The sequence below is a fragment of the Bicyclus anynana genome, chromosome 23 (genome assembly GCF_947172395.1).
Source record: "Bicyclus anynana chromosome 23, ilBicAnyn1.1, whole genome shotgun sequence".
Lineage (NCBI taxonomy): Eukaryota > Metazoa > Arthropoda > Insecta > Lepidoptera > Nymphalidae > Bicyclus > Bicyclus anynana.
In genome coordinates, this window is record NC_069105.1 from 694,645 (window position 1) to 722,330 (window position 27,686).

The following is a 27,686-nucleotide window of genomic DNA, read 5'->3' on the forward strand; positions in this document are numbered from 1 at the left end:
AAAAAGTGCATGAGTACTTTTTTACTCTCATTTATTTATTCGTCCTTTTTTATTTTTAACAATGTTAATATAAAAATATAATACAAAACACTACTAAAAAAATACAATTACATTAATACATTACATTTTTTTTAAAACGCGTCAAATTGCTATTTTCGCTCTGAAAGGGGTTGATTATGTAAAATCGTTACCTATTTATTAAAATTTATTCCTGTCACTTGAATAACAAAAGAATTTACATTGAATCAAAATACAAGTAGTTTAAAATGACAAACTTACATGGAAAGTGTAATCAGTAGATATTTAAAATATTTTTTGGTTACTGAATTTAACTAGGAAACCATAACACCCCGCCCGTCCGTTCGTCTCTATTAGAGATTAAATCTTATTATATCCAGTAATATAGTCCATGGAAACCTTAAAACCTGCTTCCAAAGTCACCACTACCAATTAGGATAGTTGTCAAACTTTCAACCTTATTTTTTAACAATGTAGATACAAAGGCAAAACAGTCATAAAATGAAGAAAGTCCGGCTAACACAGGCCCATTACGAAAATATAAGATAAACGCGTACGATGAGGGCGGCTGTATAATTATTTAATACCTTGTAATATTATATTATACGATAATTTTCCATTGCCCTCGGGGTATAATTAAATTCATAGTATATTAAATAGGCGGAGATTTCGTTGACTTATTGCTTCTACGTGTTACAAGTCTACGGTAATAAAAAACTAATACCGAGCGTGTGGGTCACTTAATGTTAAGTGATTATCCAATGGTTTTAGGTTCGAGTCCTGGGCTACAAATTTTCTTCCAAGATGTTCTTAGTAAATATTCCCAACTACCGTACGTAGGGAAGTTAGTAGGGGAGAGGTGGTATGAAAGGGACACGTATTGAAAGGGACGATTCGGAAATTACCGGTAAAATAAAAACATTTTTACTACTCTTGCTCAAAAACACTGTCATATTACCACTCCACAGCGGGGCTAAACAAGCATATTAGCCTCTAGGGGCTAAAGTAATTTTGTTTTTTTAATTCTTGTCTGTTACGAGTACTAGCCTACTATAAAACGGAGGAGTTTTTTTCGAAAATTGAATCATTATAGGTAAGGCTCTGATTGTTTTGAAAAATAAATAAAAAACTTTAAATTGCAAATAAATGCAGCGTTCTTGTCTGTGGAATGCGTTCATTTTTTTATTTAATTTTTATTGAAGACATGGGACATCCTTTACGGTGTAATACCTTTGCCTTTTTCTCATGTGAAGAAAATAAGATTAAAAAGCGAGAATTTAAAAAAACAAATAATACACACTTGATTTATTTCAGAAAATAATTGTAAATTTGTGACCGTAAGTTTCATATATTTCAACATTAATTGTTATTGGTGTCTTCATCTACTGAGAATGGTGATCCTAATTTGGAGATGGATGTAATTTTCAATCTGTTACCATCAAAGTCCAGCCGCATTTACTTAAATACTTACCTACGAAAAATTTAATAAGTGAAGAAAACAACAACAAATGAATTCACTTACGAAAGGAGTTTTTTAAACTATTATCTCCCACGTTTACGTCATATACTCGTTATTCATCTTCACAGTAGTCGGAAATTATGTTACCGGGTAAAAGCATCTCCCATAATATCCAAAATTGTAGACTTTGTACATTTAATTTTCAATTAAAAAAAACATTGAATATTGAACTAAACAATTTTATTTTCTCGCATTCGTAGTGAAAAGCAGAGTGTAACACGCGGGGCTAAACCCATTATATACTCGGTTTCTATTTAGGCGGCCCTCGACTTACGTCTCAGGCCCTAAAAATACCTCGTATATAATGGGTGTTTTTAGCCCCTTGTATAACAATCTACTATTTAGAAACAGCACTACTAATGTTGCATGGCAACTTCAACGCCAATTCGTTCGTGGCTAATTTCATACGCCTTTGAAAAATACGGTACTACGGTACGGCTACGGTCATCATCATCATATCAGCCGATGGACGTCCACTGCAGGACATAGGCCTTTTGTAGGGACTTCCAAACATCACGATACTGAGCCACCTGCATCCAGCGAATCCCTGCGACTCGCTTGATGTCGTCAGTCCACCTGGTGGGGGGTCGGCCAACACTGCGCTTACTAGTGCGGGGTCGCCATTCCAGCACTTTGGGACCCCAACGTCCATCGGCTCTTCGCACTATGTGCCCCGCCCATTGCCACTTCAGCTTCGCAACTCGTTGAGCTATGTCGGTGACTTTGGTTCTTCTGCGGATCTCCTCATTTCTGATTCGATCACGCAGAGATACTCCTAACATAGCTCGTCCCATCGCCCGCTGTGTGACTCTGAGCCTTCTTATGAGGCCCATAGTTAGCGACCAAGTCTCGGAACCATAGGTCATCACTGGCAACACGCACTGTTCGAAGTCTTTTGTCTTCAGGCACTGAGGAATTACGGACGAAAAGATGTCGCGAAGTTTCCCGAATGCAGCCCAGCCGAGTTGGATTCGACGGTTCACCTCTTTCTCGAAATTGGACCTACCTAACTGGATCATATGTCCTAGGTATATGTATTCGTCTACAATTTCGAGTGCAGCGTTCTCAACTATAACTGGGTGGAGCGATACATGAGCATTACACATTATTTTTGTTTTGCCCATGTTCATTTTCAGGCCCACCTGTTGAGAAACGCTGCTGACCTTAGTACCATGCTCAATGACCTCAGCAGCGTTTCAACGGCTACGGTATTGAAAAGTATTTTTTCTGTGATAATTGTGTAACGTGTTATCGAGTGCTGCGATATATTTATTTATGTTTTAATTATCTCCGTGAGTGATGGTCGGGGTTCCGTGATGGAAACGTGCGAGTGCTGTGACCTAATTAATGAAATTAATTGAAGATTGAAATAGAATTGAAATCAAAAACATCCCTTTCATGCCACCTCTCCCCTAGTGTTACATCTCCGTGCCAAGGTGCTGGAATGGCGACCCCGCACAGGAAAGCGCAGTGTTGGTCGACACCCCACTAGGTGGACCGAGGATATCAAGCGGGTTGCAGGGAGCCTCTGAATGCTGGCGGCTCGAGACCGTTGTGCTTGGAGGTCCATGCAAGAGGCCTATGTCCAGCTGTCTATCGGCTGATAAGGTAAGGTACCCAGAACATGAGCCACCAGGATTCGTAGCTGAGTTACACGAGATATAAATTAATCTGAAATTGTACGATACATGATTTGTATAATCAAACATCTAAATTGAACATTTCGAAATAATTACAGCAATTACGTATTCACAATATTGAATATCACAGATGAGTTTCGGATATCGCGATACCAATCTTAATTGTGTTGAATTAAATTGCACGAAATCGTCCAACCGAAATTTCAATCATTACAAAACGATCTTCCATTAAAACGGGCATATTGTAGTCAAAATTTACAAACAAAGAAATAAATATTGAATTTTAATCATGAAGTTAATAACTCTAACGATAAGTTTAATACTTCTGGTATTAATGACGTCATATGTTCTATGTGAAGATGCAACAACCACACCAGCTACAACAGCTCAAGAAGAAGAAGAAGAAGAAGCGCCACAGAAGAAGAGTTGCTCTATCTGGTGCTGGATACAGAAGATAGCCATGTTTGTTATCTCACAGCTGTTGAGTGGTTAGTGTCGAAGAAGTTAGAATTAAACGGTGAATGCTGAAACTGTGCCTATAATTAAATCATTTCTGTTTGTTTTTAAATTACCCCCGCAAATTAATTTGAAAATTAATTTACCCCCCCGTGAACGAATTTTTCAAACCAGTTAAAAGCTCAATGCAAACAAACAAACAAAATCAAATCTTTCCTCTTTATAATACTTACTAGCTGATGCCGAAAGGTTTCACCCGCGTGGTTCCCGTTCTCGTGGGAATACCGGGATAATATATAGCCTTCCTCGATAAATGGGCTATCTAACACTGAAAGAATTTTTCAAATCGGACCAGTACTTCCTGAGATTAGCGCGTTCAATCAATCAAACAAACAAACTCTTCAGCTTTATTATATTAGTATAGATTAGTATAGATATTAGTAAGTTTATATTTAATTTTAAGTCAAGAAAAAAGAAAGCGTTAATAAGGAGTTTATCAAAATGGTCCCTAAACGGTACTTTAGAGGTTTTTAAATAAGCTGAGTGGGTTTTTAGGGACATCGTGATAGGCTTTATTTAGTGAAGAGCCTTTATGGTCGACGAGAGCACTTGTCGATCGGTTCAAGCGTTTTACAACCATCTCGGCTTAGAACCAATTCTCAAATACTAAATGTTATAACAGAATGGCGAATCAAACTTTGCGTTCCCGTTTACTATAGGCACTCATAGTAAGTAATTAGATTAAAGTACTAGAGACCGCTCGTGACTCGGTCTGCGTAAAGTTCTTTTTCTTGAGAATCTATACTAACATTATAAAAAGTTTGTTTGTTTGATTGAACGCGCTAATCTCAACTACTAGTCCGATTTGAAAAATTCTTTCAGTGTTAGATAGCCAATTTATCGAGAAAGGCTATATATAAGCTATATATTATTCCTGTATCTTCAAGAATGGGAATCACGCGGGTGAAACCGCGCGGCGTCAGCTAGTACTAAATTTTTCCCGTTTACTATTATTTTATTTATTTTTGTTTATTTTTTTACTCGTAGTAAAAAAATAAATTAAAAGTACTAGAGACGGCTCGTGACTCGGTCTGCGTGAAGTTCTTTTTCATGAGAATTATTTATAAAATGAGTTGAAAAAACAGTTAACATGGATTTTTACTAATTTTCTATTTTCATTTTTAAAAAATTTAAATTTCGTTTATTATATGTAGAATGTAACTTGAAAGACCCATACGGTGAGGATTTCCTCCTATTATTCGGAATTATAGAGCTTATAGACACTACACTACTCCAATATGGATTGGTGGGCGATATTATTGCTGTTATATACCCTAAATTAAAAAAAAATATATTTGAAGTACCTACTTGTAGCTTATTTTGCGGAACTTTAAATTAACCTTATTGTGCTGAAATAAATACTAACGATCGAAGTGGTTTTCCAAAGTTTTATTTCACAGAAGCTTTTGTGGAAAATTGCAAAATATAAAAATGTCGTTGTTTATTGCATTCAAATAGACATTTTGGCTCTAACCAATGACAACTGATGCGGAAATATCATTTTCACTTGATGCAGTCAGCTTTTTGGCTAGGTGCCAATAATATAATCAGTATTAGGGTCATAGCTCACTAGAGCCACCATGCACCAGTCGGGTTGGCCTTGATAACGTTACTTCCTTGAAATAACCAGGTTAGGTGATAAAAAATCACTGTTTTTTGACATAGTGACTTATGTTTTGTACTATGCACCGAAGTATACATTTACCCTAGTGATTAGTATGAACTCCGTTGGCCACCATTAGGAATCTGCAGCAAATACACTATGAAGCTTGTCATTCGGTGTCAAATCGTTGTCGACAGTATTTTACGAGTGTACGTCGTGTTGTCAACGGTGCTCCTCTTGTGGTTAACAAGTTAACCACGTTTTACAAATTAACGATTAATCGCATGAACATTAAGTCGTCTACAAATTTCTGATTAGTCGTTCAACAATTGTTAGCTACTGACGCATCGATCTTGTAGATCAAGTTCCTGGGATGTATTCATCATATTATTGAAATTATTGAATTAAACCTGACAGATTGTCAGTCAATGCTCCTTCCATAAATAAGTACAGTAGGCATTTATAGTGTTTGTATCATAAATATTTTGGGAGGTAAGTAATTACAGAATCTTTCGGAATCCGTACGTTGGTAATGCGCAGTTAATGCACGTTTAGACAGTTTGCGAAAGAGGCGATCCGGCAACACTAAGGAGGGAATGCAAGATTTATCTTTAAAAATCCATACAAAATACTAATTGCATACGACTAGGGTGCTAGGTGGCTCTAATGAGTTATGTTCTTTAACCAAAAGTTACGATCGAGTCAAAGCTATGAGTATAATTTGGTTTATTTGCCAACGGCATGTAACCTGACAGATAAGAAAGCTCGGCACAATTCGCCTTCTGCGCTTGATTTTGGCAATTTAATGGCACGGAAAAGAAAAATTCGAGATATCGTTCCACTGATTCACGTGATGAGGCTAATACGTCAACTTATATACACGGTCCGAACATGTTGAAACTAACACAACCCTGAATATGGATGGATAATGAGTAACATACTTTTGTTTTTTACTAACATTTATTTCTCCTTTTTTTTTAATTTTTAACAATGTTATACATACAAAATATACAAAACACTATTTAAAAACTTATAAAAAAAATTAACCCTCCCGCTGCGTGTCATTTGATTGCCCAAGCAATTGGTGGTCAGGGCTCCAGAGTGAGGAACCTCCTTACAATACGCGCCGTCTCAAGAATCATTGCCTTCTGTATCCGACTCTTGATCCAACAGTTAAGTGAAACATTTCTTAAGGTGTTGGTTGAAGCTTTTCGCTATAAGACCATTGACTGAAACAACTATCGGAACAATAATAGTTGACTCAACATTCTACATGGAGGTAATCTCGTGAGCGAGGTTTAAGTATTTTGATACTTACATACTTACTATTATTCAGCCCATTTTTACTACAGTCAAAATGGGCTTAATACTACCCACTCTAGGGTCATGCCTCCCTCTTTATAGGAGAGAATATTCAGAATTTATAACTAAAGTTAAAGTCAAAATTATTTATTCAATAAAATCGGTAAAAGATTATTTTGAATCGGTGATAAGTAATAACAACATGGATGAAACTGGAAATTAAAACAAAAAGAAGCCCAAAACAAAATTCATACAGGTTTTTTATATAGCCAAACCACAGTTTCTTAAATGATTAACATCTTATGTAGTTTAAGAAATTAAATATCATGTGTCTCAAACGGTGAAGGTAAAACATCGTGAGGAAACCTGCTCTGCGTGTGTGAAGTCTGCCAATCCGTATTTGGCCAGCAAGGTGGACTAATTGGCCTAACCCTTCTCATTCTGGGAGGAGACACGAGCTCAGCAGTGAGCCGGATATGGTTATAAACCAAAGATTTTATAATAGAGGTAATTATATCAATAGCATGTCACAATTGAGACTAACAAAAGGGGCCAATTGACCGCATTTCATTGAGTCGCATAGTAAACAAAGAATGTTATTTAAAGAAACAATACCTAAATATACCTACATATACAATGTCGAGTTGTGTGTTTAGGAACTTCAAAAGGCTCCGTGGCGCAGTGGAATGCGTGATGGATTTACAAGACGGAGGTCCTGGGTTCGATCCCCGGCTGGGCCAATTGAGGTTTATTAATTGGTCCAGGTCTGGCTGGTGGGAGGCTTCGGCCGTGGCTAGTTACCACCCTATCGGCAAAGATGTACCGCCAAGCGATTTAGCGTTCCGGTACGATGCCGTGTAGAAACCGAAAGGAGTGTGGGTTTTCATCCTCCTCCTGACAAGTTAGCCCGCTTCCATCTTACATTGCATCATCACTTACCATCAGGTGAGATTGTCAAGGGCTATCTTGTAAAGAATAAAAAAAAGCTCACTTTCTGCGGTGATTTTGTTAGCACGTAATATGTCTATAGTATAAAATGTCGTTGCATAAACAGGAGAAACTTGCGTTTACACACCACGCTTCTGTACGGAATACGGATCGAAAGGCTTTTGAGATGACTAATTATCTGTAAAAAGGTCTTTAATTAGCACAAAACGTTACATTTCCATGAATATACTTTGTACGCATTTAAATACAGCAAATTATAACCGCCCTCGTATTCACATATTTCAGCAACGAAGCCTTTGAGCTAAAAATACATCAGATTTTCCACTGAAATGTGGTTGTAAGTATTTTTAAATAAATGATTCATGCTTTTCACAAATGTTGTTACATAAATAAAACCAGAAATGTGGCATATATGTGGTTTAAGACATTTATTGTTTTAAAAAGGAATAACTTTTCACGTATTTAAAAGCTATTGCCGTGATAGCCTAGTGGATATGACCTGCCTCCGATTCCGGAGGGTGTGGGCTCGAATCCGGTCCGGGGCATGCACCTCCAACTTTTCAGTTGTGTGCATTTTAAGAAATTAAATATCACGTGTCTCAATCGGTGAAGGAAAACATCGTGAGGAAACCTGCTTACCAGAGAATTATCTTAATTCTCTGTGTGTGTGAAGTCTGCCAATCCGCATTGGGCCAGCGTGGTGGACTATTGGCCTTACCCCTCTCATTCTGAGAGGAGATTCGAGGTCAGCAGTGAGCCGAATATGGGTTGATGACGACGAAGTTAATTTTTTTACATTTGTGATGTTCATGAAAGTACAAGACCAACGGTTACAATTAAAGTGTTTTACGTTTTGTAATTCGCGTATTGACTGGCAAACTTCGATCCCTCAGATCGAACACGTAGTTATGAATAAAGCCTATGCCGCCCACAAATAACGTGGTAAAAGAATTTACAAAATCGGTACAGAAGATCCAGAGATTACACACACCAAACAAACATACAGTTTGTGCTCGTAGGGGGATAAACTTTACCTCTTCATAATATTATATACATTTGTGAAAATTAGTTATACGATGGAATTGTAAGACAAAGACAGTTAGAAATCTATACTAATATTATAAAGCTGAAGAGTTAGTTTGTTTGTTTGTTTTGAACGCCCTAATCTGAAGAACTACTGGTCCGATTTGAAAAATTCTTTCAGTTTTAGATAGCCCATTTATCGAGGAAGGCTATATATATATATTATTCCCGTATTCCTACGGGAACGGGCACCACGCGGGTGAAACCGCGCGGCGTCCGCTAGTAAAATAATACAGGTAAACGTTTGTTATTTCTTTTAACCTTTAAGGCTGTCGCGTGGAAGCCTTTCAATAGAGCTTTTACAGGTAAAAGAAATTCAAAACGACAGAAATAAAATTAAAATAACTTGGAAAGTTAATTCAAATGCTTTAAATGAACTTTGCACTTTGAACTTTGCACTTTTTAGGTTTGAATGCAGGAGTAGTAATAAAACTTAACGCTTTTTTAACATCCTTTAAAAGCTCTCGTGCTTATGAGAGCTTACAATAAATAATAATATATACTCTTGTACTCTGAGTGAACTCACAAGGATTGCTGAGTGGTGTATTTGTTATAATAAGTAGGTAATATTAATTGTAATGTTTATAGGTAAATAGAATTAAGTTTTAAATTTATAATATAGTACTAAGCTAGCGAATTAGGTGATACCTGTAAGGCTAGTTGTAAGTTATGATGATAATAAATAAATAAATAAATAATAGTATAAAACATGAATATGAATAGGCGAAGACTGTTGCTGATATTTTACTCGTAGTAGTGAATCATTATCAACCCATATTCGGCTCACTGCTAAGCTCGAGTCTCCTCTCAAAATGAGAGGGGTTAGGCCGATAGTCCACCACGCTGGCCCAATGCAGATTGGCAGACTTCACACACACAGAGAATTGAGAAAATTCTCTGGAATGCGGGTTTCCTCACGATGTTTTCCTTCACCGTTTGAGACACGTGATATTTAATTTCTTAAAATGCACACAACTGAAAAGTTGGAGGTGCATGCCCCGGATCGGATTCGAACCCACACCCTCCGGAATCAGAGGCAGAGGTCATAGGATCTTGGAGATTGGTTAACTTAGTGGTTTCATAACCATTGGGCTATCACAGCTCGTCAACAAACATGAATATACATGGATAAAGGTAACCCGGGGGGAATCGGCTTGCATGAACTCTTCGCTACTATTGCCTATCTATCTGTCTGTCTGTTTGTCCGAAATATTCTCAGAAACGGCTGTACCGATTTTACTTGGACCTTCACTGGCAGATAGAACCGAAAATTTTTATTTCATAAATAAAACGTCATTAAAAAAAATATTTTTCTTATAGTTTTATTTGAAAACTAGTTTATATAGGTGAGTGCAGTCATTGAAGACTTTGGCCTTCTTGCAGACATCTTGCTTGTGTTGGGTTGCCTCTGCGCTCTCAACGCAATCGCCGCCCTTGTCGTCCATCATGTGATGACTGTCCAGCTGGTGTGCTTGCTGTACGTGTTTCCTAGAATGGAGAGAATTTTCAATTTTAATAAGTAAAAATCTTCTAAATTGTTTGGGCACTTTGGTACCCAAGGACGTTTGAGTAGCGACTACTATGATATTATTATAAGTTCGTTCGTTATCAACCCATATTCGGCTCATTGCCGGCCGAGTCTCCTCTCAGAATGAGAAGAGATTCGGCCAACAGCATCAGGAATCCGAGGCAGAGGAAACCTACAGGCTGTCCCAAAAATTAAGTCAATCCGGAAACCGGCAAAAGGACAAGTCATGGCAGCTATTAGAAAAATATGAAAAAAAATCGAGTTTACATTTGAAGTTATAAGGATTCAAAAATAAATCTTAAAAAATGACACCCTGTGATGATATATTATGTGTAAAGTCCTTAGATACATAGATAATAGGTAAAGTCACTTTATGAATATTTTGCATTCAAATTCTTGTTAAAGTTTGTATATAGAAGAAGAAACTTTGACGTAGAACTTTAGTCGATAGACGATTGTGTTACGAAGATAACTAAACAAGTAGTACTTAGTAAATTCTTGTGAAATATTGATCTTAGTTGAGTCTCGATATCGCTTCTTGGTATCTCCGCTATTTGTTAGCATTTGGAACTGGTAACTAAACAGTTTGTCTATGGTAAACTTCTTGTTAGTTTAATCTTGATAAGTTCAAGGTGAAACGGAACTTGATTGGTTAACTTAGTGGTTTCTATAGGTAATATACTAGCTGTGTCCCGCGGTTTAACTCAATATCCTGTAAGGAGATAGACTTGGCTCTGTAGATCCTTGATGACAATAACAATTTTTGTTATTTAGGACATCTTTGAAAGTACTTATGGAAAGAAATCAATCATCATCATCATTATCAACCCGTATTCAGTTCACTGCTGAGCTGGATGGAGTATCCTCTCAGAATGAGAGGGGTTAGGCCGATAGTCCACCACGCTGACCCAATGCGGATTGGCAGACTTCACACACGCAGAGAATTAAGGCAATTCTCTGGTATGCAGGTTTCCTCACGATGTTTTCTTTAAGAAATCAATAAATACCTGTAAATATCCAAGTTAATTTGCCCACTGCTGTTCATGATGCCGAATTTCTTCAACACGCAGTATATGATACACGATTCGTCAGACTCTTGCAGCTCGAGCCGTTTGTTTTTCGGATACATTTCGTTGAGGCATTGGTCGGCTATTATGTCAGACAAGCGGTCATGGGCATACATGACTGAAATCCTGGCATATGTTGAACTGATGAGCAGGAGGAAGAGAAATATTTCTGTAAAAAAAAAACATCGGTATCAACCTCTGTGACTAACCGACGCTCAGCAGTTTCACTCGCGTAGTTCCTGTTGCCGTTAGAATACGGGTATACAATTTAGCCTACAACACTTACAAATTACGTGGGTTTCTAGTAATAAAAGAATTTTCAAAATAGATCCAGAGATTACCCCTCAACAGCTCAACGGTAAGAGCGGTCGGACTCATCACTGAAGGTGATCGGTTCGATCCTCGCCCTGTTGGTCTATTGTCGTACCCACTCCAAATACAGTCTTTCCCGACTAGTTGGAGGGGAATGGGTATATTGGTCATATTAAAAAAAAAAAGATATGGCGAATATTCTTTTCATAATATTATGTGATGACCTACTTCATAGCAGGATTCTCTTTTACTTAATCCTACGCTCCTATTTGACTTCGAGGGGGGGGGGGGGGGGTTTGATTGATGTCTGTGATATATATGAATTATGTAGATAGATAGATATACGTAGATACTATGTAGTTAGACTAGGTATTAATTTTATTAATTAATTAATTAAATTAATTATTAGCTTAAAGCTGTTAGAATGAGTTCTGTAATTAGAATGTTGTATTGGTAGCTTGGTTGCTGCATTTTGTGAGTGCCCATTCCATGGTGCTGGGAAATGCATTTACGCATCCCTTTTAATGACAAAATAAAAATATTTTTCTTTCTTCTTTCTTTCTTTCTTTCTTTCTTTTAAAAGGGTATGTGGGACTAGCCGAGATTCGAAATACCCATTAAAACCCAGCGGATTGGTGACATCACAGGATCACAGTGATGTTACAAATTAGCACGGATACAAATTAGCATGTGTAATTGGAATGTTTGCTTTGAGCATGCTTATTCAGGAGCATACTTAAAAATAGCATGCTTATTGCTAGCAAATGTAAACTGATGAAAAACATGCTCGTATGGAGCATACTTAATAGCACGTTTTTAGCATCCTATTTTAGAGCATGTGTAACAGTATTCTTTCACCTGATTATCATGTTGAACCATTTTATTCGTAGCTAAATCAGCCAACCACGGAACCAATAAGGTAATTAATATCTGCGCTACATTAATATCCCAACAGTATTTGATTAATAGTGCAAATATATTTGTTACAGGGTTACAGGATGTGACTAATGGGCACTTGAAACGTTACACGGGCAGTAATGCTTCGTTGTAGCAATTATGCGGTGGCCATAACTATATGCTGGTTTAACGGCCTCTCATGGTGATTGATTGACAGAATCTATCTATTCCTTTTCGATTTTAGTGTATAAAAACAAAGAAATACTTAAAGCTAACTTATCCTAATAGCTACACAAATCATTTCCATGTGGAATCTACTTGAACGCCCTGGGACATACATATGCCCGCTATATTTAGCGTGGCAATATTTTTGCCGCTGCAAATTATATTTAAACTGTGGCATTCTCTACGTTGCACTCTAATTGTAGAGTGTGTACAGCGCCTTTTTTATATCGACGACGTACTTGTCACTTGTCATTTGTCAAAATTAGATTTTTGAAGTTTGAAGTTGTTGGTTCTAAGGTTAATTTAATGATCGAAGTTTAATGATTTTGTTAATGAATTTATAAGTTCTTATAGTTGTTTTTATGGTTTTTTATTCTAGAAAATGTGTACTTTAATCTGGTATATAAATATTTTAGTGTTGTGTAAGAAAAGATTGATTAATTTTGAAAAAGTTTAAAAGTTTATAAAAAAAAGTCAAAGTTAAACATTTTTTATTAAAAGTAAATATTTGTTGGCGGTTTAAATAAAACGGTAAAGTTATTCTCTATATTCTCCCCTGCACGACGTGGTATTTTATTTTTAAATACATGCGATACTCATGTCGACGTAACGTTTTTAGTAGATCGGCATCTGTCAATTTTTGGTAATTTTTGGGGATTTTTGGGGGGCGGGGCTTATCGGGGCGTTTGTTTATATATCTGGTTGATATCATGGGCGTACCAATGGTTAATGGCCTAAGTATACTGAAGTATTTCTGCCTTGAATGATGATGTAGTAGTCATGTCAACAGCCAATAAACTGTTGACATGACAAAATTCAGTGTTATTACCGGATGTTATCAATATTCTGACAGCCGGATGCAGTCTGTATCACGTGACGAACACGATGTCAATATACCAACTATTATACGAGTGTCTAAATCTCAGACCAATTATAGAAGGACCTGTATCGCACTCATAGTCACGAACAAAATTGTCTGTCGTTTTCTGAAGAAATCGAGCTTAGATTTATATATCTTCTACTAAACTAGAAGTTTTTGCCCGTTTTTTAAACAATCAATTACACAAAAAATTAGAAGCTCTTTAACCGACGAACACGATTACAACTATTTAACATCGATTCTATAGAAACAGCTTTTTATAATCGCATTAGATCGTTGATCATATACTTTGACAGAAAAGTAACGTCTAGCGAGGCAGGTCCTCTACAATAATTGGTCTGAGGTCTAAATACAAGCCTCTCGTGACGATGGGGCTCACTATAGTATTACAGCGATAGCAATAGGGCACTAAGATACAGTATTCAATTAAATGAAAGTAATTGAGTGATCAAATAAGCGAATAAGTAAATCACGAGTGTGTGCGTATACATTGCAGAAAGATCCAGGAAGATCCTTTGCGCAAAAAATTAGCTAGCTCTACTGTCATTAGTCGAGGCAAAATTGATTATAAAACAGCAGGCATAAAATACAGACACGCGAGGCTTAAAATATTATTCAAAATTTGTTGCCTTACTAAAATATTATATGAAATAATGTTTATCTCTGTGACTTCAAAATAAATAGACGGAACGCCCATAAAATCTGTCTATTTCTAAAAGGTCTCCACAGGGTCAGACGTTATATGTGGAATAATAAGGATTTGATGATTTGACCCACGATGCTCTTCTAGTCCGGGTTGGCTAACTTATTGGCCTTTATATTGATCACTATTAGACGATGATAATGATAACGATCGGGATCGGATGAACGTTCTCTGCAAGGCAACATCGCCATCTAAAAGTAGGAACTGAGAATTTCTCGGAAGAACGAAATCCTACTAATATTATAACCGTGAAAGTTTGTACGTTTGAATGTTTGTTACTCCGCAACTACTAAATCGATTTGGTTGAAATTTATAAAGTAGATAGATTATACAATATACATAAGCTACTTTTATTCCGAAAAATCCATGGTATTTGCGAGATTACTTATATTATAAACGCAAAAGTTTGTATGTATGTTTGGACGTTTGTTAACGCCGCAACTATTGATTCGATTATTAGATATTTTTTTTATTCTCTTCAAGTTAGCCCTTGACTACAATCTAACCTGATGTTAAGTGATGATGCAATCTCTCTCCTCCTCAATAACTCCTAATAAGTTAGCCCGCTTTCATCTTAAATGAAAGCGGGCTAACTTATTAGTAACTTATGAGTAAAATGAAATACACACTCCTTTCGGTTTCTACACGACATCGTACCGGAACGCTGAATCGCTTGGCGGTACGTCTTTGTCGGTAGGGTAATAACTAGCCACGGCCGAAGCCATAAAATTATACACTAGTTATGATTGTGTGAATGTTTGTTACTTTTACACGTCATGAATACTAAACCGAATTAGCTGAAATTTGGAATTGAGATAGATTATAGCCTGGATTAATACGTAGACTACTTCTGTATCCCGGAAAATTCGCGGGTAACACCGTAGGGCGCATCTAGTGTTTAATATTTCTTAGTCCGAACCAAGGCTTTATAATACAAAGAAGCATAAGCTAATCATGGCATTAAAGAGGCATTCCAAGGAGCTCAAATCAGTCCTTTAATTTGAAAACATTTCTCTGGCTTCGTAGCGCATAGTAATTAAAAATGAGAGTCCTTTTTTGCCTCATAGCCCCTGGCTTAAGCCGCCGGCAGTATTTTTGTAATGTATAATAAAAGAATGTTGGTGACCGCGGCTGGCATGTAATTTAATTTAATTTTGGACATGTTTTTTTAATATATTGCCCAATATTTTCCATCAACAGCCCCTTCCTTATATGGTTTATGTTAGATATAACGACGCCAGAATAGGTGAACAAATCTAGTAATGCTTATCATCTAAATTAACAACCCATATTCGGCTCACTGTTGCGCACGAGTCTCCTGTCAGAATGAGAGGGGATAGGCCTTAGTTCACCACGCTGGCCCAATGCGGATTTGCAAGTTGCAGGTGCCTCCTCCAACTTTTCGGTACGGTCGACGGACTATCGGTATATCGTACCTATTGGAGTAGCGTTATGTCGGAATCCAAAATCTCCTCTCTTATAAGGAGGGAGGCTTGGTTTTTTACTATGAATATTATAACTGAAAACACTATTTTCCACCCTTACCATGCCTCAGGGATGAATTAAGAAAATCTTATTATCGTTGCTTGGGTCTGAAGATAGTTAAATTATTAAGTTAAAGATTTTTTTTATTATTTACAGGTGTATAATTTGTTCAGACATAATTTGTTGAGTTCAAATATTTTAACTTTACAGTTTTCTTTCATTGGATCTAATTAGATTTAATGAATAAATTGTAATTTTTTGTGAAGGAAAGTTGTTTTAATTAAATCTAAGTTTTAAATAGAAGAGAGAAGTTATTAACGAAATGCTGTAGGTAAATTAGAACGTGTTTTAATTAAAAAGTAAATGAAGTACTTCATTCAAATGAATGTGGCTTTTAAAAATTATATGCTCTATTAGTTACCTATTCGGGATTACTTGGATTTTGAGGTCAATGGTAAAGTTAAGTAAAACATTTAAGTAAACGAGTTAGATCTCAATTTTCATAATAATCAAGATCACGAGGTTGGATCGCTTACACCCATAAACTATTGTATTTCACATAGTGGAATGGTATGCCTCTTCTCATAAGAAGGCTCAGAGTCACACAACGGGCGATGGAATGAGCTATGTTAAGAGTATCTCTGCGTGATCGAATCAGAAATGAGGAGATCCATAGTCACCGACATAGCTCAACGAGTTGCGAAGCTGAAGTGGCAATGGGCGGGGCATATAGTTCGAAGAGCCGATGGACGTTGGGGTCCCAAAGTGCTGGAATTGCGGCCCCGCACTAGTAAGCGCAGTGTTGGCCGACCTCCCACCAGGTGGACTGACGTCATCAAGCGAGTCGCAGGGATTCGCTGGATGCAGGCGGCTCAGTATCGTGATGTCTGGAAGTCCCTACAAAAGGCCTATGTCCTGCAGTGGACGTCTATGATGATGCCTCTAGTGGAATAACACCCGTCTTTCAAGGGATTTTTTCCCCTACAGAAAGAAACGGTAGGTCTCGTATACATATTAAAAATATTTCTATATACCTACTTTATAGTAGGTAAAGTACAGTCACATTCACAACGGAAAGCTTTTTAAGTATTTTATTACTACTGAATTTTATTTAAATTTTTAAAATAATCATTCATAATTATTTACATTATCTAAAATTAACTAAATTAATACCCATACTTTCAATAAAAATAATAAAAAGGAAATATTAATAATTATATTTATAAATATTATAAGTATAGATTAAGGATCAATGAAAGATTTAAAGAACAACTTCTATAGTTCGTGTAAAGTATTTCTTTTATTAAAACAGTACAAAATTATAAATAACTATCAATAAAGTTCTGTAAACTCAATCTTCAACATCGTTATACGAAATAGCGTACAGCTGCGTGCAGTCATTAAAAACCTTTGCCTTTTTGCACACGTCATGATCCAAATTCATTCCGTTAATATTGTGTGCACACGTTTCACCGACATCCGATATTAAGACCCTTGGATCGTATCGATGGATCGCTTGCACCCTTCTGTAGTAATTGCGTATGTTTATAATGCCATCGTTGGACATGATGCCGAATTTTTTCAACACACAATGTATTATACAAGGTATGTCATTTCTGTCTATATGTAGAGGGTACTTGTATATATTCCGAGGATACATTTCCATGAGGCATTCGTTTGTTACGACGTCACTTCTCTTATCTCGTGCATATAGAATGGATAAGGACGGCTCCGCGTCCAAATTTTGCGTAAAGAATTTGTGCCTGTAGCAATCTATTGTAACACCTAGTGTTATTGTAATAAAGATGTGTAACACTGAAAATGGTAAATTTGTGATATTTCATTTGTTCGTTAGCATATAATATTTTTACGCGAGTATTTATTGGATAGTTTTCACCCAATGGTGGGTGATTTTGATCTGCTAACATTTCTTCTATAATAAATAAACGTAATAGAAACTACAACATGAGGCATGAGTGTTTATAAAAATAATGTCTGTTGAATGGCGGTAAAATTTTTTAACTATTTATCCGAAAAGGTCAAATATATGACATTGAATGAATTCAAAAATTATATTTTTAATAAATTAATTAATGCAAATAAATATAACTATAAAGACTATTTTCAACTAATATTTGACTAATTTGTAATAATTGACATTTTTAAAAATTTTGACATGACTTTCTCATATATGGTTTTTTTTGTACTGTAATTTTGTAGCTTTTGTAATTTAGGTATTGTTCCATTGACACATTTCATAAATATTTTGCACGCCTATAAAGACAAGACACGTTTGGATCGAATAATTAATTGTATATTTAATTTTATAACAAATGTAACCCATGTTTAAAGCAAATAAATAAATTATTATTATTATTATTACATCTGACAGAAGTTATCAAAGAATTTGACTTAGCTGCTAAAGTTCACGAAGTGGATTATTATGATCCATTGGATCTATGTCACCTTTTTTTGCTAAAGTGGATTTATTACACTAGATTAGGCAGATTTATTATTTATTATTGGAAATTATACACTTCTATTGTTTCCTAGTTGGAATTTCGTTAAAATGATTTTATATTTCAGCAAACTAAAACATCCCCGAATTCCATTAACAGCAAGAGGGTGGGTGGATCAATCCGTGAACAAAGTTTCGTATTTCACAAAACTTGTTCAAAAGGAAGCCTTCATACTTTTTGGCCTTCCGGAAAATGTGTCGTCATTTACATTTTAAAAGATTAATTGAAAAGTTTGTCATGCTTGACCCGAGTTTCGTGTGGGTGTATTGAATCCATAATTATTTTCTCCTAGCTTTTTATCATGAATTTGATTGTGAACTTAAATTAATTTATTTTATCGCAATGAATTACAGCTAGAGTGAAATATAGACATTAGACATACAATCTAGTAATACGAGTAATATAATTTTAATGAATATCTTTGACGTCTGGGTTTTTGTAAAGTAAAAATAAAGTTTGTATGTTATATTTACAGCTTTATTACATATCATTTGTTCGTGTGAAATTCTTGAAAATGTCCTACCGATAATACCAACAAAACAAAATCTTTGTCATTTTCTGAAAATATTATGATAGCAATGTAGCTACGACGAGATTTCGAATTTTACAACTTTTATTTCTTTTATTTTCAACAATTTTATTTTAACTAAAAATTCTTACGACGCTACTACTAAATTGACGCTACTTAAGGATAAGCCTGCCTGTACCTATATAACTGTTTTTTATATCATTTATTGGTTTTGTATTCTTAATTAATAATAATTATAGTGTACAATAAAGAGTATTTTCATTTCATTTTACTTAATTTCATAATTGTATAAAAAAAATGTGATGATCAGTTAATTAGGCTTTAAAGCGTAATAAATAAATTCATGAACTTCGATTCTAAAAAAAAGTCCGCGGCGGAATATACCGACCTTATAGTTGTAGTATCTTGTAAAGCAATTCATCTTCTAAAAATGATCACATATAATTAAAAAAAAAAAGAAAAAAAGTTTACATTCTTACGGATGAAGTCGCAAACGTCCGCTAGTCTTAGAATTTCATTACAATATGTCTATAGTCAACAGCGCAACAATGGAATATCTCTTTTAAATACATATAAATAAAATTGAAATGTCTGTCTGTGATTTCAAAATAACTGCACTTTTTCAAGTTGTTATGGCTATTTACTGTCTGTCTGTTTGTCCAGGCTAATTTTTGGAGCTTAATGAGCAACAAGCTACTTTTAACCCGTAAAAATATATAGTTCCCGTGGGATTTGTGAACGGGAATGCGCGGGCGTTTGCTAGTCTTTACTAATATTATAAAGCTGAAGAGTTAGTTTGTTTCTTTGATTGAACGCGCTAATCTCAGGAACTACTGGCCCGATTTGAAAAATTCTTTCAGTGTTAGATAGGCCATTTATCGAGGAAGGTTATAGACTATATATTATCCCCGTATTTCTACAGGAACGGGAACCACACGGGTAAAACTACGCGGTTAAAATTAAATAAAATGATAACTCCACTTACTGTTCATATTGAGTTTATAATTAAAATTAATTCCCAGGTTCACTTCAAATTAACAAAATGCATAGTTCCAGGTGAATCTTATGCAATCAACTGAAATTCGTATTTCCTCGGTGGATTGTGAGTATTGTTTTCAGATTGCAACACAAAATGTTTTATATACTTAATTTGAATTTTGGGAAACAATTGCGTATTGTTCGAGAAGCGATCGATAAGGAATAAAGGCGGCTAAGTGTGAGTTGAACTCGAGCATCGAGAGTTCCGCACATTTGAAAATAGATAACATTTTCTGAAATTCATATTTTTTGAAACAAAATAATTATACCGCAAACCAGTTTATGATATAAAAGGTTTATTTTACATTCTTATCGTATAAATGTAAAATAAACTTACCTCCAATTTTAAGTAATTGTATTAGCTATAGAAGATCAACTAGCTTTGACGCACTATAGTTGCAAAACAGTACCCTCAAACACCAGTACACCAAATGCAAATGGGATTCTTGTAAGTTTTTGGTTACATGCTTCATTTATATCACGATTCTAGAACAACGGGAAGTGTTCTGTAGGCTTTGATTATGTTTGCATTATACGTACCTATAATATACGTAGACATGTCTTTGAGTACGTTAATTTGGATTTTTCACAGCTTGAAAGTATTGCAGACTTATGTGACTCGCGAATGCCTTTTAGAATTAAGGGTAAAATATACAAAACGGTTGTAAGACCTGTCTTGCTGTATGGATCAGAATGTTGGGCGGTGAAAGGGACGGATCGTAAACGAATGCATGTGAACGAAATGCGTATGTTGAGATGGATGTGTGGTGTGACAAGAATAGATAAAATAAGGAATGAGTATATAAGAGGAAGTCTGAAGGTGGCGCCAGTGACAGAAAAATTGAGGAGTAGAAGGTTAGCTTGGTATGGACATGTAATGCGTTGGGAGTTAAGTCATATTACTAGAAAAATGTTGAATGTGCAAGTGGAAGGACATAAGAGGAGAGGAAGGCCAAAGCAGAGATGGTTGGATTGTTTGAAAGAGGACATGTGTGTAAAAGGAGTGGATGATGAGTTGACGAGTAATAGAGACGAATGGAAAAGATTGACATGTTTTTCCGACCCCACTTAAGTGGGATACGGGTAAGGAGGTGATGATGAAAGTATTGCAGACCTACTCGTAAGTATTAAATTGAAATTGATGCAATTAATCGGCTTTAAGAAAAAGACCTTGACTGATTTAAAGGAATCTTGGTAGTAGATAGATAGTTAGAGTAATTTTATAATGGTTCCGTTTTTCTTTTTGGAGTACGGAACTCTAAAAGATAAAGTTTGCATAGGGAAAATGTTTTACACAGGTGGTTGTTTCGTAACTATTATAGTAGTGAACTTGCAGATAGATATATTTGTTAAAGTTAGCCACAAATCTCTATATATATATATATAAAAAATATATATATATATATATAGAGATTTGTATATATATAAATCTCTATATAGTTATACACAAGTCTCTATATAAGACAAAAAGGATGTTAAACTTTGTGCCTAAAAGCACGTTTAGCTTTATTTCCTGTGACTCTTGTGCACTACAATATAAACTAATATTATAAAGCTGAAGAGTTTGTTTGTTTGTTTGATTGAACGCGCTAATCTCAGGAACTACTGGTCCGATTTGAAAAATTCTTTCAGTGTTAGATAGCCCATTTATCGAGGAAGGCTATAGGCTATATATTATCCCCGTATTCCTACGGGAACGGGTACCACGCGGGTGAAACCGCGCGGCATCAGCTAGTATCTCATATACTATACACTCAGTTGAGTCGCTAAATTCGGATCACTTTTTGCGGTGATTTTGTAGGCACGTAACATATTTAAAGTATAAAATATTCATTGGCTAAAATAACAATTTTTATTTTTTTATTCTTTACAAGTTAGCCCTTGACTACAATCTCACCTGATGGTAAGTGATGATGCAGTCTTTCTACACGGCATCGTACCGGAACGCTAAATCGCTTGGCGGTACGTCTATTCAATTCAAATTCAAAAATTCAAAATTCATTTATTTCAAGTAGGCTCAGTTTACAAGCACTTTTGACACGTCAGTTGACTATTTGTAAAGACTCTACCACCGGTTCGGAAGGCAGGTTCTGCTGAGAAGATACCGGCAAGAAACTCAACAGTTGCTCTTTTGAAAAAGTCATACAATATTACAATTTACATTTGATAACAATTAAATTACAATTTCTTATAGTTTTATTTCCTGTGTGAAGGTGGAAGCTGATCCAATGGCCTCCAATACCTTTGTCGTTAAGGAACTCATCAATAGTGTAGTAACTTCGACTAAGTAAATGTTTTTTAACACATTGCTTAAAGTTGTGCATTGGCAAGTCCATCACAGCCGTCTTTGCCGGTAGGGTGGTAACTAGCCACGGCCGAAGCCTCCCACCAGCCAGACCTGGACTAATTAAGAAAATCTCAATCTGCCCAACCGGGGATCGAACCCAGGACCTCCATTTTGTAAATCCACCGCGCATACCACTGCGCCATGGAGGCCGTCAAAAAGACATATGAAATACATACCAAATCTTCTTTTATCGTTTATAATGAGGTTTATAAATATCTCAGTACAGATTTGATGGTATTCAATAAATTTCCAATATGTCATCCATCAATCATCGCTCAGCAACTGTTGCACGACATAAAGTACAATTCTTTTCAGACGACACCATATATCAGATTTCGGACGGATTTTAGTTATTGTAACATTTGCGGTTGTTGTAAATCGCTAATCGTATTGTTGTTATATACTGCGGTATATAACAACAATACGATAGTGATGCGAAAATAACTACTATAAAAATAACGCAAAATTGTCTACTGATGTACATTTGACGACCTTTGTGTTTCTGTTTGTGGATGAATCAAAATTATTTTAGTGCGATACAATCTGTTAATGTTTATGTATAAATTACGGAGATAAATCTTTTGTTATTGTAGCATTTTTTTGTGTATACATATTATATGTAATTGAAAATTGCAGTGTCTCTCTGCCTCTCTGACAGAGAGTTACATATTTGTACCTTTTGCCGTGGAGACCCTTGGGCCATGGAGTCGCAGTGCCAAAAAATTTTTCCGTACTATTTCACCGCGGCTTGTTGCCTCGACTGGTGACAGAAGGGCTGGCTCATTTTTGCGCAAAGGATCAGCCTGGCTGTCCAGCGCGGAAATGCAGCCAGTATTCTTGCCACCATTCCACGTGGGCATGATTTGTATAGTTATTAGGATAAGTTAGCTTAAGTTCCTTATTGTATTCTTTCTCATTGAAAATAGTAGAGCATATTAATTGATTATGAAACACGGCTAAAACTCACGTGATATTAGGTCGGAGTATGCCCGACTAGTTTCGAATCCATACGGGGCCCTTAGTCATGAGCTGGTTCTTGCATCGCGGCACGATCCAAACTGCGAAGCGGCTGCGCGACGCGCTGCTGCACGCATTGCGCGCGCGGAGAGGGGTTGAGTGGTGGGGAGAAGGTTCTGTTATGCAAGATGCAAGAACCAGCTCATGACTAAGGGCCCCGTATGGGTTCGAAACTAGTCGGGCATACTCCGACCTAATATCACGTGAGTTTTAGCCGTGTTTCATAATCAATTAATATGAACAACACTCACGATAGTTTAAATTCTAAAGTAGTAGAGCATGGTTACAAGTAAAGGAGTAAATACAATTATATACTATACTGAATGTTAAACTTGAAAAAATAATCTCACAACTTACAAAAGTAGCAGAAAAAACAATTTGAAAACTATATCGTTTCCTATACTATGTGCACTGTAGCTTGGTGCGTGTGACAGTTGCCATAAGACGTTCATAATACGTACTTTAATAGCGGCAAACTTTCAAGAGTGAAACGAACTGTCACCCGCACCATCCTACAGCGTACGAACTGTAGTTCTGTGCTTAATATTCGTCAATTTAAGATTTCATGTTCCATGACCAGTGCAGAGTACTTAATAGATGCAAATATACATTGCCTATCCTAAGATCATTACAGTCATGTATGTAATGATATGTAGTAATTTTCTGTTTACAAAACACTTAACTTAACCTAGTTATCAGCCTTGTGAAAGCCACTGTACAATTGTGCGTCATCAACCCACATTCGGCTCACTGCTGAGCTCGAGTCTCCTCTCAGAATGAGAGGGGTTAGGCTAATAGATTAGGCATTTTTAGAAATTAAATATCACGTGTCTCAATCGGTGAAGGAAGATATCGTGAGGAAACCTGCATACCAAAGAATTATCTTAATTCTCTACGTGTGTGAAGTCTGCCAATTCGCATTGGGCCAGCGTGGTGGACAATTGTACATAGCCATCCAATTTCAAGTATAAATCTATACATCGCATAATACATTAAGATGATTCGCTAATAATCCACTAAACCACAATATCAGATAACTAATTCTAATCTGCGGTAATAAATACCCCTTACAACGCAAATTCATCTTTGCTGACAGCTTTCAGCTTGTTAGCATAGGATTTTAGCATTTCGCAAGTAGGTATTATTTGCAAATTAAACTCACTATAACAATAATAGTAGCGGGTATATAAAACTTAACACTTTAACAGTCCTTATATAACAAGGTCTTATATAAAACTAGCGGACGCCCGCAACTTCGTCGAAATAGGGCTAAATTTAAACATTTAAAAAAAATTTGAATTACATTATATTTTTTAATGATTGAGGAACTAATTTTTAAAACGTAACTCTAATAATGAAGGACTTTTCATACAAACTTTCAACCCCTATTTCACTCCCTTCTCATTTTATTTTTGCAATAAAAAGTATCCTATAAACTTCTCCGTATTATGGTCTTAAACCGTGCCAAGTTTCATTTGAATTCATTCAGTAGTTTCAGCGTGATGCCTGAATAACAAAAAACACGGACATACAGACAGACAGACCAAAAATCGAAAAAAAAAAATTCAAAATATCTTCAATGTAAAGAATGTACAAAATATATAGAATTCGTATTATAAGTATAGATTTTAGATGGCGCTGGCGTACTTTATGCCACGCTAACGTTTGTTGTTACAAATGGTATAAGTAAAATCTCAAATTAAAATCATCGCCAGGAAACCTGGTATACCTGAGAATTTTCTTAATTCTCTATTCGTGGTAGACACTACTGGCCTAACCGCTCTGATTCTGAAAGGAGACTCGTGCTTAGCAGTGAGCCGAATATGGGTTTATAATCAGTAGTGAAAATTTCAACCTCAAATTTCAAAACATATACCCACTCCTCAAAATTCGAACTAGAGTTCTTCCGTTCAATTTTTTACACAATGAACGACGGTACAAAGGTCTTCAAAATTAAAAATTCTATAAAACTCTTCATTTTGGTTTCTAACGCTCTAAAAATACCTTTGAAATAACATTTCCTCCACCTTTCCGAATATTTAATCAAATTTGCCCGGCGCTGGAAGTTTTTAATTAAAAATTAAACCAGTACTTCGTTTCTGTACAAGTTTTCTACTTAACTACTGCATCAAACTGTAAAAACAAAATTATCTGTAAAAAGTTCGGTTTTTCAGTTTTTTTCCACTACTTAATAGTACAAGAACTGATCATAATGGTAAAATACAAATTATTTATTACTATTATTACAAAGAGCTAAAGTTTCAAAATCAAAATCAAAAATTCATTTATTTCAAGTAGGCTCAGTATACAAGCACTTTTGATACGTCAGTTGACTATTTGTAAAGATTCTACCACCGGTTCGGAAGGCAGATTCTGCTAAGAAGAAACCGGCAAGAGTTTCTTGCCGGTTTCTTCTCAACAGTTGCTCTTTTTTAAAAAAATCATACAATAATATTATACAATTTATGACAACATCACAATTTCTTATAGTTTTACTTCCTGTGTGAAGGTGGAAGCTGATCCAACGGCCTCCAAGCAACTTTGTCATTAAGGAACTCATCGATGGTGTAGTAACCTCGACTAAGCAAATGTTTTTTAACACATTGCTTAAAGCTATGCATTGGCAGGTCCATCACAGTCTTGGGGATCTTGTTATAGAGAGTTTGTGGTATTGTAGGGGGTAATCTATTATGGATCTACTAAACTGACTTTGAAAGTTTATTTACCAATAGAAAGCCACGTTATTTGTGAGTATCATAGGCTATGTATTGAAACTGACGTGTAGTAGTGTCGACGTCATCAACCCATATTCGGCTCACTGCTGAGCTCGAGTCTCCTCTCAGAATGAGAGGGGCAAGGCCATTAGTCCACCACGCTGGCCCAATGCGGATTGGCAGACTTCACACACGCAGAGAATTAAGATAATTCTTTGGTATGCAGGTTTCCTCACGATGTTTTCCTTCACCGATTGAGATACGTGATATTTAATTTCTTAAAATGCACACAACTGAAAAGTTGGAGGTGCATGCCCCGGACCGGATTCGAACCCACACCCTCCTGTCTGTCTGTCTGTTACCTTTTCACGGGTAAACGGCTGTACCGATCAAGATGAATTTTGGTATGATCGTAAATGGGACGTTGGAGCAAAACATAGGGTACTTTTTGACCCTAAAATAAAAATAGAAGGGGGTGAAATAGGGGTAGAAAGTTTGTGTGGAAAGTCCTTCATTTTTAGAGTTACTCTTTTAATTGTTCATCCTACTAATATTATAAACGCGAAAGTTTGTATGGATGTTTGTTACTCTTAAACGCTGAAACTACTAAACCGATTTGGTTGACATTTGGAATGGAAATAGATTTTACTCTGGATTAACACATAGGCTATTTTTCATCCCGGAAAAATCCATGGTTCCCGCGGGATTAGTGAAAAACTGAATTTCACGTGGACGAAGTCGCGGGCGTCTGCTAGTAAATTATAAATAATAAAGGCCCACATGTACTTTGTGTTTATATAAGTATAAACGTAACAAAAACTCAAAAATGTGTACTAGAATACTAGGAACCCGAAAATAATGTCTGTTAACCTTCAAACCTTTGTAGGTGAAAATCTATATTTTCCAGCCTCGTGTAAAGCTCTATTTTAGTGCATTTCCACTGTTAGCTGGCTTTATTTCTGAAAATAGACTCGCTAAAATTGGATGTTTCATTATGTTTTAATATCCGACTCATTTCATTTAGCTTTTTCGGACATGGGTTGGTCTTATATAAACACAAGCATTTAGTTCAATTTTTTCATTCTTTATTAGTTAGCCCTTCACTATACTCTCATTTGATGGTAAGTGATGATCTAATCGGTGGTTCCAAAAAACCACCGACTTTCCAACCCCCAGCTAAAGCTGTAAGTCTCAATAGCTCAGTGGTTACAGGGTCAGATTTATCACTGAGTTGGTGGTGGTTCAATCGCCGCATTGGACTTTCGTCGTACTACTCCTAACACAGACTTTTCCGACTGATTGGAGAAACCAATATAGATATGGCAAATATTCTTTTTAAAAACAGACAAAAAAGCTTTTTTTTACTGAAAATTTTTACTGAAAATTTCTTGAAGGAAAATTTCAATATTTCATAGACTCAGGACTCGAACCCAGGACATCGTGATCTCGTCTTTATTAACTGCCTCGTGCCACATAAACTAACGATTGGACCAACGGGATTTTAATAATGAGTACAGGGTTTTTTTTTAGAATTTAAAGTATCGTGAGTGTTATTCCTATTAATTTATTATAAAACTAAAACTCACGTGATATGACGTCGGAGTTGGCGAATCGCTATCGCTATCGCTATCGCTATCGCTATCTCTATCGCTATCGCTATCACTGCCGCTATCAATATCGCTATCGACTTTCCATACAAACATTAAACCCCTATTTCACCCCTTATCTTTTTACTTTAGGGATAAAAAGTAGCCTATGTTCTGCTTCAAGGTCCCATATTTATCATGATACCAAAA

The 27,686-nt window shown here is 36.0% G+C and overlaps 1 protein-coding gene across 1 annotated transcript; it reads right to left on the reverse strand.

Annotated features, from left to right (window-relative positions):
• Positions 1-9,951: 9,951 nt before the first annotated feature.
• Positions 9,952-11,465, reverse strand: LOC112053222 (uncharacterized). The gene is made up of 2 exons (XM_024092570.2): positions 11,165-11,465; positions 9,952-10,117 (listed from the first exon to the last, which is right to left on the reverse strand). The coding sequence occupies exons 1-2, from the start codon at positions 11,338-11,340 to the stop codon at positions 9,952-9,954; spliced, it is 342 nt and encodes a 113-aa protein (XP_023948338.2). The 5' UTR covers positions 11,341-11,465.
• Positions 11,466-27,686: the final 16,221 nt, after the last annotated feature.

Bases quoted from the DNA above. Each gene is read 5' to 3' on its own strand.
- LOC112053222 (XM_024092570.2), bottom strand. From the start codon at position 11,340: ATGTATGCCCATGACCGCTTGTCTGACATAATAGCCGACCAATGCCTC. The intron at 10,118-11,164 runs GTATTTATTGAT...TCTCCATTCTAG, and splicing joins ATTAACTTGGATATTTACAG to GAAACACGTACAGCAAGCAC.